At 44.0% G+C, this 12,508-nt stretch overlaps 1 protein-coding gene across 10 annotated transcripts in view; it reads left to right on the top strand.

Annotated features, from left to right (window-relative positions):
• Positions 1-12,508, top strand: part of tanc2b (tetratricopeptide repeat, ankyrin repeat and coiled-coil containing 2b) — a 146,187-nt gene that overhangs the window by 68,929 nt on the left and 64,750 nt on the right. For 8 of the 10 annotated variants that reach the window (XM_079334003.1, XM_079334001.1, XM_079334006.1 and 5 more), the window contains one exon: positions 2,813-2,992. In XM_079334003.1, the coding sequence (XP_079190129.1) occupies positions 2,813-2,992 (180 nt within the window). Of the gene's footprint in view, positions 1-2,812; positions 2,993-10,190; positions 12,495-12,508 lie in introns of those variants that run through there. The other 2 variants (XM_079334007.1, XM_079334008.1) reach the window with 2 other exon arrangements.

The following is a 12,508-nucleotide window of genomic DNA, read 5'->3' as shown; positions in this document are numbered from 1 at the left end:
CCAAGCGGGCGGTCCGGGTTCAAGTCCGGCCTGTGGCTCCCTTTTCTGCATGTCATTCCTCACTCTCTCTCCACCTGTTAAAATCAAGGACACTCGAAAGCCACCTGAGGAAGTGAATGTGTACGATGTATCCGAGTGTTCATTTATTTATCACCGAGACGGGACGGCAGCTTTCAGTAGCAGACACCGCTTCCTTATGTAGCGACGTAAAATCAGCATGTCATGGCGGTCACCATGGCAGCTGCCGCCATAAGAGCCGGGGCGTAAAAACCTATCGATTTAATTGTTAAGGGTAAAAATGAAAAGATGTTTGAGAAATGAATGCTGAGGTAATAACACAGATCTTCTCCCAGGACGCTGGACAGAAGCTGTTCTCTTCCTTTCGTCTTTGGACTTTGGCGTTATGGCTGGTTTGACCTCGTCCTCGCTGTTATCTAACGTCCTCTGAGGTTTGACACGCACTAATAGCCGCACGTCTGACTGTGGCGGCTCCTATCTGAAGCAAGCTGCTGCCTGACCGGTGACTTTCTGCGGCTTTTGTCTGCGGGGAAACGTTCAATCTGGGCAGGCGGAGTGGATTCACGAAATGGGATGTTGTGTTTGGAGGCAGCCTGCTGGATTTTGTTTAGCGGGGGAAATGTGTTTGTGTTTGTGTGTGTGTGTGTGTGTGTGTGTGTGTGTGTGTGTGTGTGTGTGTGAGAAAGAAAGAAAGAAAAAAAATCCCTAAGTTGTCATAATTTGCGGTTTTGAACGAGTCGAGGAGAAGGGGGTGGGTGGGTTAGGAAAGTGGATGTTTGTGCTCCGTCTGTAATTACTCCTCTTTGTGGGAGCTTTTTTCTTTTTTTCTCTTTTTCGAAATGAAATACCTTCTCATGGTCTTGAGAGTGCTCTTTCCTTCAGATTGTTTCAACACAACTCAGATGGGTTCGAAAAATCCTCCTTTTATTCCATGAAAATATCCGGGTATTGTGTTTGTGCGGGGCGTCCTGAGGTCAGGCCGGCTGCGCTTTATTACAGTGAATGTAAACGGCACGTGTTGCCTGCAGGGCTGTTCCTGTTCTGGGTCACGCCAACTCAATACTGCTGTTTCACTGATATCAGGACCCGGGCCCGAGCGGAGGGAGAGGACTCAGTGTAACACTCGGTACAGGAGTGAAGTGATAGAAACTTGAGGAGAGAGCACAATAAACACTTCAAGTGCTGAAACGATGAGTGAACTAATGGGACGTTATATGGGTGATGGAAATCGATGGTTTGTCTTTGAACAAACATTTTCTCCTCGCAGCTCGTCATAAATGAGGATTTGCTGCTTTTTCCTGTTTCCTGCTTTTGTTAATTAACTGAAAAACACATTTTTGCAATTTGTTTGGAGAAAAAAAAAAAAGGGAAACTCAAGCCTGTAGCTCTGGAACATTGTGATCATTATGGGGAATGGACTCGAGCTTGTACAGCAATTATGACTGCCCAAAGTACTTCTTCATTTTTTATTTTTTTCCATCCCAGGACACGCCGACACATCAGCACGTTCTCACACTGATGACTGCTATTTGAAGTGTCCATCAGCGTCAACGGATCCATTCAAACGCATTCACACGCCGTAGACACAGCAGCCGGAGCACTTTAGGGTTAATTGTCCTGCCCAAGGGCTGCTGGGGATCAAACTCTCAACCTCACGGTTGACAGACTCTCCCACTGAGCCACAGTCGTTTCTCCTTTCTGTTCATCTGATGCTTCATAGACTAAACAATCGATTGTTTCATTGACTGAATTAGTAATTAGCTGGAAGTAAGAACGAGCTGATTCCGTCCCTCAGTCAGGACATAATGTGGCGTGCTCGTCTGCAGAATGTCAGAAGCAGATGTGATTCTGTTGTGTGGCGTGGATTTAATGCTGACAGGCTCGTTTATTGTCCACTTCCTGTTGTCTGCAGCTCAGGTGAAGCTGAACCTCGCCTCAGTGCCTAAAAGCCCACGATGACCTCAGGACGACTGCCGCGCCTCTCATTGTTGTCTTTTGTTATCGTTTCATTTGTGTAACAGTCAATAAATCTTTTGATTTTGACTTTATGAAGCTGTTTTCAGTCTTCCAGTGGGTCAATCTGTGCTTTGTTTTCCCCGTCGTGTGGTGGGACGTAACACCGGCAAACGACTAACTAGTTCAAACATTGGCGTCTGACTCGGCCCTGACTCTCCGATCAGTGGATCCAGCTGATTATAAACCTCATCAAAGGGACAGACTTGATTTCACATCACTAAAACTTTACAGAACTGACACTTCATTTGCTGATTTACTGCAGTGTGAAGGTCTCGTAGCGCTGTGCTGATTATACTTTTAAAAAAATGGGGTCTGATTCGCTCTTTAAACCTGTGGATGTGAATCTAAAGTTAAAAAAAAAAAAAAGCATCATTTCATATCAAAAACTTGTCTTCTCTACTTCTGACTAAACAGCCCGCCTACGAGCGGATAAAAAAAACGTTACTACTGTCCTCATGACGCACACTAGTGTCTACTTCTATTCACGATAGACACGGAGCGATTCTGTCATTTCATACTCAGACTGCGATGTGCGGCTGCTCTTAACAAAACAAATGATGCTCCCACGACTGCCTTTGTTACATCCCATTATCAAATACTTCTCATTCTTTCCCTCCCGCTCCTTCTGTTGAGCAGAACATCGTTCTCATGTAACCACGATGATGTCCTTTCATAAATTAATCCACAAACACATTCACAGAAAGTCAAATAAGTAGCATCTCCTGTCCATGCACTTCATCTAAAACTCACTCTCTTTTGTTCCCCTCCCGTCCTGCAGGTGGCAGCATAGACAGCGACTGTGCCTTCGAGGGTGACTACTCCGTGCCCCCGCTCCACATGACCGAGGGCATGCACCACATTCGCATCATGGAGGGCGTGTCCCGCTCGCTGCCCTCCTCGCCGCTGCTCACCCACCAGACCATCAGCGTGAGGCTGCAGCCGGTGAAGAAGCTCACAGGTAAACCACCCCTCAGCCCCGAGTCAGAGCGAAGAGAAGAAGAAGAATTAGAGGGGCCCCGATTAATGAAGCCGTGTTTGTGAGAGCAAAAAAAAAAACAAAGAAAAAGTCAGCTGACAGAGCCGTGGGCTGAGAATCTGGTTCAGATTTGTCCTGCCTGTAGCTGTCCTCCCCCATAGACTCCTTTTAACCCTTCACTGTCGCACTGCAGCCAATCAGAGCGTCACACAATCAAAGCAGCTTCTGTGACACAAACTGAAGACGACTGAAGGGGGCTTCTTCTTCGCCCTCATGCTTGCAGATCAGTGATCACTTATCGTATTGTTTAACCATTAGAAACATGAAGCGACGCCCGGCTCCGGCCTGCGGCAAAAACACTGCAATTTCCAATTCTTCTAATCACCCGAGTCCCACCTAATGACACTGCAGAGACCAGCTGACGGACTGCAAGCTGCGGTCGCCTCTGTCCTCCCGTTATCGGCCTTTATCTCCCACCACTAATCGTTTCCTCGCACACACTCCCCCCCCCCCCCCTGTCTTCCCGTTAACTGGGTTACGAGTGTGTCGTGTTCCCTCTGCTGTTAAGCTGTGGTTTAGTACACAGAGCAGCCTGGACATTCAGCGCTGTGCCGGTTTTTCAAATTGCATAAATGAAATATCGACATTGCAGAGCAGCCTCCACATAGCAGAGCACAGAGTGGGTGTGAAGGACTCGAAAGCTTGATTCAGCAGTCGCCACTAGGGCGCACCAACCTCTCAGCAACCTCACATCATTAACCATTTGTGATTTGCCGTGGGGGAGTGGGGGCTTTTTTTTTTTTTTTTGAAACATCACACAGAATGATTTATGCTCTCTCACGGGTCATCCAAACTGTGGGTTTTTAAAAACGGATTTTCTTTCATTCTCGCTGGGTGTGCCACGCCGCTGCAGAGGGGGCTCTGTGTGGGTGCCAGGACGGCTGCTCTTAGGGGGGAATCAGGACTTGAAAATTTGATTCCACACCAAGCCAATATTATCACACCTTTTCTCTGCTGTTTGAGGAGCCATCTTTGTTCCATTTGCACTCCCCTTTTCAGCCTGATTCAATTTCTCCTCCTTTATCTGTGAGACTCAAAGACGATGATATCTTCAGGACGTATGTGAACCTAGAAATACATGTAATGATACGTGTGTGTGTGTGTGTGTGTGTGTGTGTGTGTGTGTGTGAGAGAGAACAATGGAGGCTAATAATAGCTTCATCAATGGAGTGTAGTGGCGTCTCATTTGTAGTATTCTTATTCCCTGGCTGACGTGTGGAGAGGCCTCTTTATAGTTCTGTCGCACTTCTCGCCGCTCTGCTTGTTACGCTCTGACAGCCGGGCGCTGCTGGTCGCGTGAGCTGTTTGTATTTTTAGATTTTTTTTAATTTAACTCGAGGAATTAGGGATTTCATCATTTTTCAAATCGTCCGTATGCTCTTGAAGTATCCGAGCTGTGATTGTACCTTTCTGCAAAAAAAAAAAAGTGTCATCTTAAGTGTTCATGCCTGTCTGACAGTGAGAGATACAATTTTGGCAAAATGAGCTCTTCACTGTGTTAATCCTCCCAGATTAATGTCTCAGTCACACAACCTTTTGTGTGTATTAGTGTCATCTGTTGTAATAAGTAAGTCTCTGACAAAGATAACATGAATTCTTTGACTTTTTGTAAAGCTGCCGTGCCAACACGCTCTCTCTCTCCCAACGTGCCTGTGCCTTTTGTATCAGTTTGGCACACGCAGGGTTTCGCCTTCAAGTGAGAAATGATGAAAATGCAACCTCGACTTAAACGCTCAAAAGAAAGCCGCCATGTTGTTGCAAAAAAGAAAGAAAGAGAAAGAAAGAGTTGAGTTTGCGAGTTAAAAGACAGCTGGATGAGATTTTTGTAGAGTTAAGATCAACAAAGAGACGCTGCGCCGAAATCTCTCCAAACCAAAAGTTCCTTAAGTAAGTAAAGACAAGCTGCCACATATGACGTGACAATAACAATCATATGTTTCATCCTCTCGGGCGGCTGTGGCTCAGTGGTGGAGAGTCATCTCTCAATCGAAAGGTTAGAGAGTCGATTCAGTCTCTCGGGTAGTGACGTGTGAAGGTGTGTGATGAGCATTGGTGGGCACTTTACGTAGCCTCCTCTGCTAACATTCTTGTGTGTGTGTGTGAGAGTGTGAGCTGACTGATTGTGCCTAAGATGTGGCCGAATCATTTTGAATGATTTAAAGCTCCTGTTTGGATTCTTAGCTGGTTATTTAGAACATTAAATGACTACTGATAGCTCTTTAATCAGTGACAAGATGTATTCTGTCACTTTTCATTCCTTTAGCGCAGAGGCGCTGCTAGGAGGCCCCTCGAGGGCCAACTCAACTTTAAACCAAAGTATGGTTCAAAATATGCACATTTTTGCAACGACTGTCGGAAACATAACAGCACTCACTGTCATTGCTTTGTTGAAGTGTTGCACGTTTTATTTCTGTTAAAAAAAAAAACGTGTCAATGAGTCTGGGAGTGAAAACAGGAAGTGGAGTGTGCTTCAGACATACTGGTGTTGAACGCTGGTTTCAGGGCCCCCCAACGAATTTTCACCTGGTGTCCCAACGGAGGACAAAATCCCCACTGCTTTAACCGCTGCCATCAGTAAATTGTGTCGGCGAACACAATTCATCGCTCGCTGGAGATGACGCATCGCTTAGTCCACGAAATCGACACAAACTGACAATTCCTCACAGGAGCTTTTTAAAGTCATGTAATAAGAAACGTTCACCTTTTACCATCCTCAGATGACTTTGACGCTCTTGCATCGGGGTGTTTGAGTCCACAACAACGTGCGTGTGCAAACAGCCTCGTGTGGCCTCTGTCCCATCTGTCCTCCAAATCCACAAAGACCTGCTCTCTGCTGGCATCCAGCGCCAGCTTGCACCAGGTCTCATCCACCCCGGCTCTCTCACCCTTTAATTAATTCAACCGAGCGCCACTTCCTGCACAGCTTGACAGTCAGAAGTGTGTGTGAGAGGGCGTGTGTGTGTCAGAATGTGTGTGTGTGTGTGTGTGTGTGTGTGTGTGTGTGTGGTGTCGTCGGAGCCCCTCCCATGCCTGAGATGGCAGAATGGCAGAGGTGGGAGCGAGCGAGAGAGAGAGAGAGGTGGCAGAGGAGCACATGATAGAGCGAACAGCAGCAGGTCTAAAGGCTGCGGCACTTTGATCTCCCCTGGGTGGCCTCTCTCTCTCTCTCTCTCTCTCTCTCTCTCTCTCTCTCTCTCTCGCCCGCCCTCCTGTGTAGTCCCTGATTAGCCTTAGGGAGGACTTCTTCAACCTCAAGGCTCTGTCAGAATGAAGGAGCTATGAAAGCGTTGACCTTTTTAGAGAATCATTGAGTTTCTGATGTAATTCTCTGCTGCCTGCATGGAGACTCTCGGGGGGGGGGCTCTCACACGCTTGAGGGGGTCGACTTGAAAAGAGACATACCGCTCCACGCTTAAACAGTGTGTCCATTTCTGAACATGTGTTGTTGTTTTGGGAAAAATAAAAAGTGGATTTCACATGATTATGTATGGATGTCAATACATGCTTAAAACATGAACTTTTTACTTTCCTCCAAACTGAATCCATCTGAAGTAACATTCATGTTTCCACACTTTGTTTAACCTCAAACGGGGGACGTGTCGTTAATCCCGCCGCACTTCGTAAAGGTCAGACTTTACAGTCAGGAGAGCTCCGCAGTCTGCTTTGCACTTTAACCCAATGTTTGTCAGCACTGGGCGTGACTCCGATTGTCTGCTTAGAGAGAGCTGCGTCTCTTTGATTCGACATAATTACTAACCATTTCTGGATCAAAAACATTCACTGTAAGATATTTGTGGAGCAAACCCTCATCTAAAGCTTTTCTGTCTCCGGCTGTGAGATCATGAAAACACGTTTGCTGCATTCCTTCATCTTCACGCATGTTTTACTGATCCCCAACCACTGAGTTTACACGCTCTATATTTAGTCCACTGTTTGTCTGAGACTGTAAGTGGCAATGATTGTGAATTCATCCAGTTATATCTCTGTAGCTATTTTGAGTTGTAATCAGATTGCTTATTTGTTCCTTAATAGTCACTTTGCTCAAGTGTCAGGCTCTCCAGACGCGCTGGCCCCTTTTGATTGATTGGACCTGCTCCACTCGGAAACGTTGAAAGAGAATTATTTCAGCGTCCCTCCCCAGATTACCCTCCTCTGCCCTAATTATAGGAAGAAATCGATACAGTTATTGCCTCCCAATGGGTTGCCACCTAAAGCAGGAAAAATTGCATTGGCCTTAAAACCTGAGAATAGGCCTGATTTAATTACAGCCCCTAATTTTTCTCCCACTCCTCCGCTGCAATTATCACAGTGATATGAGTCTATCTAAAATCAATTGTCTCACTGGTGCTTACAGTGAAAGAGTGATGTGTGTTTAAGTGGCAATCCACGGCAGTAAGCTAACTTCTGAATGGTCACATGATGCAGGCATAGTGATGCTCAGCAGCAGTGTTGATGGTCAGGATTAACAAGGCAGAGTGTGTGCAGAACTGCTTAGTCAGGTTTAACAGCTCAATGTGTGGGTGGAATTAAAGGAATCCACATTAAAATACTCGAGCTCTGTTTAATTAGCGGCTAGTGATGAATGCTTCAGTCCTGGGCCTGCGAGTGAGTGTATGGTGGTTTTTAAAGTCTCCTAATGAAGGTGACATGATCACTTGTGTGAATTTTTCTTGCCAAGTTAAGTTTGTTTCTGTCTTGAACACCTCTGATGAAACTGCTGTTTTGGCCAAGTCGCAACATGAGACATTGAAAAATGAAACCAATGCGGAAATGCAAAAAAAAAAGAAAAAAAGAAATTCCTTGAGTGTCCATTTGAGGAAAGGGGATCCCCATTAGTTCCACGTTAAAACACCCATTCTTTACAGTAGAGATTAACATGTTTACAGCCTGGTATCAAACGCCTAATGTGTGATTACTTTACAGTGGTGATTTTATTGTATATGCCAGTTATTAAAACGGTTATTAATTTGCAGAATTAGAGTTGTCTAGACATGTTGGCATGTTGTGACTGTAAGGCCCAAACTTAAACTCTCAACACTCTTTACTGTCGCAGTTGGTTTATCGTAGCTGCTTTATGTACAGTTGTGTAGTTTGAGGTATGATATAGCATCGCACGTGTGAAAGGTTTACCTGCAGATTAACCACGTATGCCAGCTCGGGCTTCAGTTATGACAGCTGGACTGATGATGTCGTAGGTCTTAACTGCTTCAAATCTCAAACAATAAGGACTTTTTACTTAAAGTCATGATGTCATTGGACTCAAACCTGCATTGCACCAAGTATTTTGCACTTTTTGATATCTTGTCTCCTCAGTGTATTTTTTAAATGTAGTGTCACATCCGGGACATCTCAATCTCCCCGTCTCCACGCCTCCTAAACCAGCCCCCTGTTTTATTCGGCACCTGACATCTGCTGTGAATTTTTTAAATGAACACTGACATTTGGGACATCTCAATCTCCTCGCACCCGCTTCCCCAAAATGCAGCTGGAGAAAATGGTTTTTACAATTATCGTTATTATACCTTCCCTTAACCGTCCCAGCCATCATAGACCCTTCAAATCATTTGTTCAGCTGAAAGGAAATGTGACATTTTCAGCTCCTCTGTCACAGGTGAAAAATAAAGAGTGAAGGTTAAGTGTGGAACGACATAATAGAAATTGAAGTGTGGTGCCCTCAGGGGGCGCACCAAAGATCCTCTTAGATTAAGTGCAGTGACAGAAAAATCTTGATATAATGTAAGCATTCGCAAAATAGTCTGGATGTTTTAAAAATGAAAAAAAAAAACGCTACCTGTTCTTAAGTGTTATAGATGGATCTGTAGAATAACCTGTGGGATAAATGAACTTCTCTTCTTCAGAAATATGTAAGGGGAAATCAATCATAGCTGCTCCACTAAAGAAACTGAAGCTATTGAGGTGTAAATTTTAACACCGAGGGGACTAAAACACCAGAGTCACCAGTTTTTCATGTAAGGTAAAATCAAAGCCAGTCCAAGTTAGCCTAGCCTAGCATGAAGATAAACAGGGGCTCTCCTGGCTGTGGTCAATACAAACATCTCTGCTACAAGAACCTTTTTTGATTATTATTGTAATTGTCGAGTTGTTTAAGATTCATTTTGGAAAGAGAAATGCATATAAAGTATTGAATATTGAGGGAGAATTTTGTTGTAATTGAACTAAACCTGACTAGCAGTTTGTCCTTTCGTTTTTCTTCTTTGTGCTAAGCTAGCCATGTTGTTTGTGTGAGTTTTTAGGTTAACAGATGAATAAACAGAGTAGGAGTCCCCTTATCTTTTTAGTATGAAGCTACAGTAGGTGTCAACTAGCTTAGCCTTGCACAAAGACCGGAAACTGGGGCTTTCCTTGCTTTGGTCAAGGCTTGCAACCTCTGCTATAAGCAGATTGATTGTTTAGTTGTATAGTTAGGCTGTGAAAAATGACCTTGCTTACTGTATTTGTGCTTAGCTTACCAACTTGCTGCTGTAGCCTTTTATTAAACAGAAACGAGATGTAGACTGAGAGTCTCTTTATCTCTCAAATATGAAGCTACAGCAGGCTAATAGCTTAGGTTAGCATAAAAATGAAAACTAGAGCTAGCCTTACATCGTACAATAAAAAATAAATCTACCTCAACAGTCTGTAAAGCTGACTGATTAACACACTACATTATTTTAATTGTTGTAACATGACTTCATTGTTTGAAACATATTTTGAAGTAGAACTTTCTTGTTGATAAGATGGCTTTGTGTTGCTAGGCTAGCCGTCTCCTCCTGACTTCTGCCCACATATTATTATGCTTTTCTGATGCCGCACATACACGTACCTGTACTGTACTTAACCCGAGTAATATAAAAGTTCAACGAGGCACTCTAAAGTCTCTCCAACATCTCCACTTTTCTTTTTCCCTGTGAAGATGAAGTGTTGCAGTTTATAGTCAGGAGATAGCACAAATGGTTCTGTTTATCTCAAAGTTTGTTTCTTGTTATTATGTTGAAATTACTGAATAAAGTTCAGCTTTCACAAAAATGTTGTTATTTACTGATTACTAATACTACTAACAATTACCAGTTATTGATTAATTATTAAAAAAAACTCAATGAGTCACTAAAGAAATTGGTTCTTTGAAGATATTAGGACAACAAATAGAAATCTTTATCCTTAAATAATAAAAAAATTGGGAAAGAAAAAAGTATACAGCACTAATACACAGTTGTTTAAATGACAAAAAAAGATTTTGCAAAATCATTTAGAAGTCTTTTAGACGAAATAAATCACAATGTTGTTTTGCTTTTGGAAAATCACAAGGAGGGTGACATGCAAATATAGTGAAAATACCCAGGGAAGGTGATGATGCCATGTTCTTAGGAAAATGCATTTTTGAAGCAGAGGTGTCTGTTATTGCAAAGGGAATAAAGATTGTGTTTTTTAGCCTTAAGCTGCACGAGGGAATTCAAAGTTGAACACACACATTTTCTCAAGATGTAAACCATTTTCTTGAGCATGCTTTGCGATTCAAATAAACACAACATTTCAGGAAACAGTAACTCAAATTCCCTGAAAGAAGATTTTTTTTCTTTTTTCAGAAACCGTAGTCATGATTAGAGTCTGAGTTATAATTGTGTCCTGATGCTTCTTATGCAACCTCCCTGAGCTCATTTATCATGTGAGCTCATTTGAATGATAATAGTGTCCAACAGTTAAAGCCAGGCATGTGATCAAACACCCCCACTCGTCATCTCAATAGATTATGCTGCATGTTGGTGACAATGTGCAAACAAGCCTGCAATACAAATCACTTGTAATGTGCAGCATGAGTAAACGTGAAGTTATTTTTTTGCCACAACAGCTAAAAATGGAAAGATAAAAAAAAATCCAACATCCAACAGTGATGTTTGATAGCTGGGACAGTTTGAGATCCAGGTTTCATTGAGAGGAAGCTGGAGATGCAACAAGCACTGACCTGCTAATTTAACATAATACTATGACCTGCGAGCCGATGCGATACGATTACAAACACTACATTAACATAACAATACGAACCCCATGTTGACATTTGTCTTGGAGTCCAAGTTCTGCTTACATTTATCTGCCTCCACAGTCGAAAATATAAAACAAGTCAGAAAGCAGCAACGCACATGTTCTGGTCTCAAGCGGAGCAGCGCCACCGGTTGTCATACCTTTAAAACTTGTTTGTAACATGCTGCACGTGGCTAGCATTTGGAGATGTGACCCTCAGGAAATAAGTGTGACTGGAAGAGATGAATAAAAATAACTTGGGCTGTAAGTCTGTTGTTTTCGAGCGGATATGAGCCCCTACAAAAGCCGAGGCGGCACACAATAAACTCTTTCCCCTGTGGGTTTGAACCCCTGAATAGCCGTAAAAAATGGCTGCAGCTGTACAAATACACTTTCAAGGGTAAAACAAGGACAGCAAGGGATGCCTGAGCCTTGGAGGAAAGACAGGAGAAGTTTTTTTATTAAGACCCTTGTTCCTTTCAGGTAATACTTTTCTTTTTTCCACCACTTATGATCTGATGTGTCCCCAAAGCTCCATCTAAGAACGGCAGCACTGTGGCCCTTTAATAATACCCTCCCTCCTGCCTTTCCTTTCCCTTTTTTTTTTTTTAATGCCATTTTCTTTCCTCCCTCAATACCCACCCTTTTCCTCCCCCTCCTTTTTTGCTCTGCGGTTGCCATGACAACAGCAGCACTGCGCCATTCATCTGTTGGAGACCTGGGCTCCTGTTCCTGTAGAGCGAGTGCGCCTCTCACATCTATACATAACACGCTAAGCGCTAATGCAGTCACGGAGGGCGAATGAGGAGCTCCGTGCTATTTGTACTCGCAGGCACCTCACAGGAAATGCTTCCCATGCTGTTTATTTTCCTCTTTTTTTTGGCTTCGTTTTCTTCGTAGCGGTGAAGGTATCGGTTACCTGTCAGCCCCTCGGTACGAACGCCATCGCAGAGGTGTCACCTCTGTGTCCCCCAGTGACACAGTGACTGCTGCGCTCTTCCTTCCTCCTTGCCTCTCTTTCCTCCTCCTCCTCCTCCTCCTCCTCCTTCCTCCTCCTCCTCTTCCACTCACTCCTCCCGCCACTGCCATATCTGCCTGGCTCTGTATCATTTACTGCGACTGAACAGAGCGGGCAGCATCAGCACTGAAACCTGTGGAGATTTCCTCTAATAGGAAACACGAGAGAAGAAAAAAGGAGGAAGAGCTTCTGTTCCATCTCATTTATCCTCCCCAGCTCAGCTGCGGGTGTTTCTCTCCTCCGAATTTCTTCTTCTCTTCTTTTTGCTCTGGTTTTTGATGAACTGGTCATCGATCAGGGAGGAAGGACTGCTCGTGTCGCTGGAGGGGGAAGGAGGGGAGCTGGTGTCGTACCCCAGCCTTCAGGAATGTGCAATCTGGTTTGAGAATGGTGAGCACTGCCAC

Source organism: Symphodus melops (assembly GCF_947650265.1).
Source record: "Symphodus melops genome assembly, chromosome: 21".
In the NCBI taxonomy this organism is placed as follows: Eukaryota; Metazoa; Chordata; class Actinopteri; order Labriformes; family Labridae; genus Symphodus; species Symphodus melops.
This window is presented reverse-complemented; position numbering and strand designations above follow the sequence as displayed.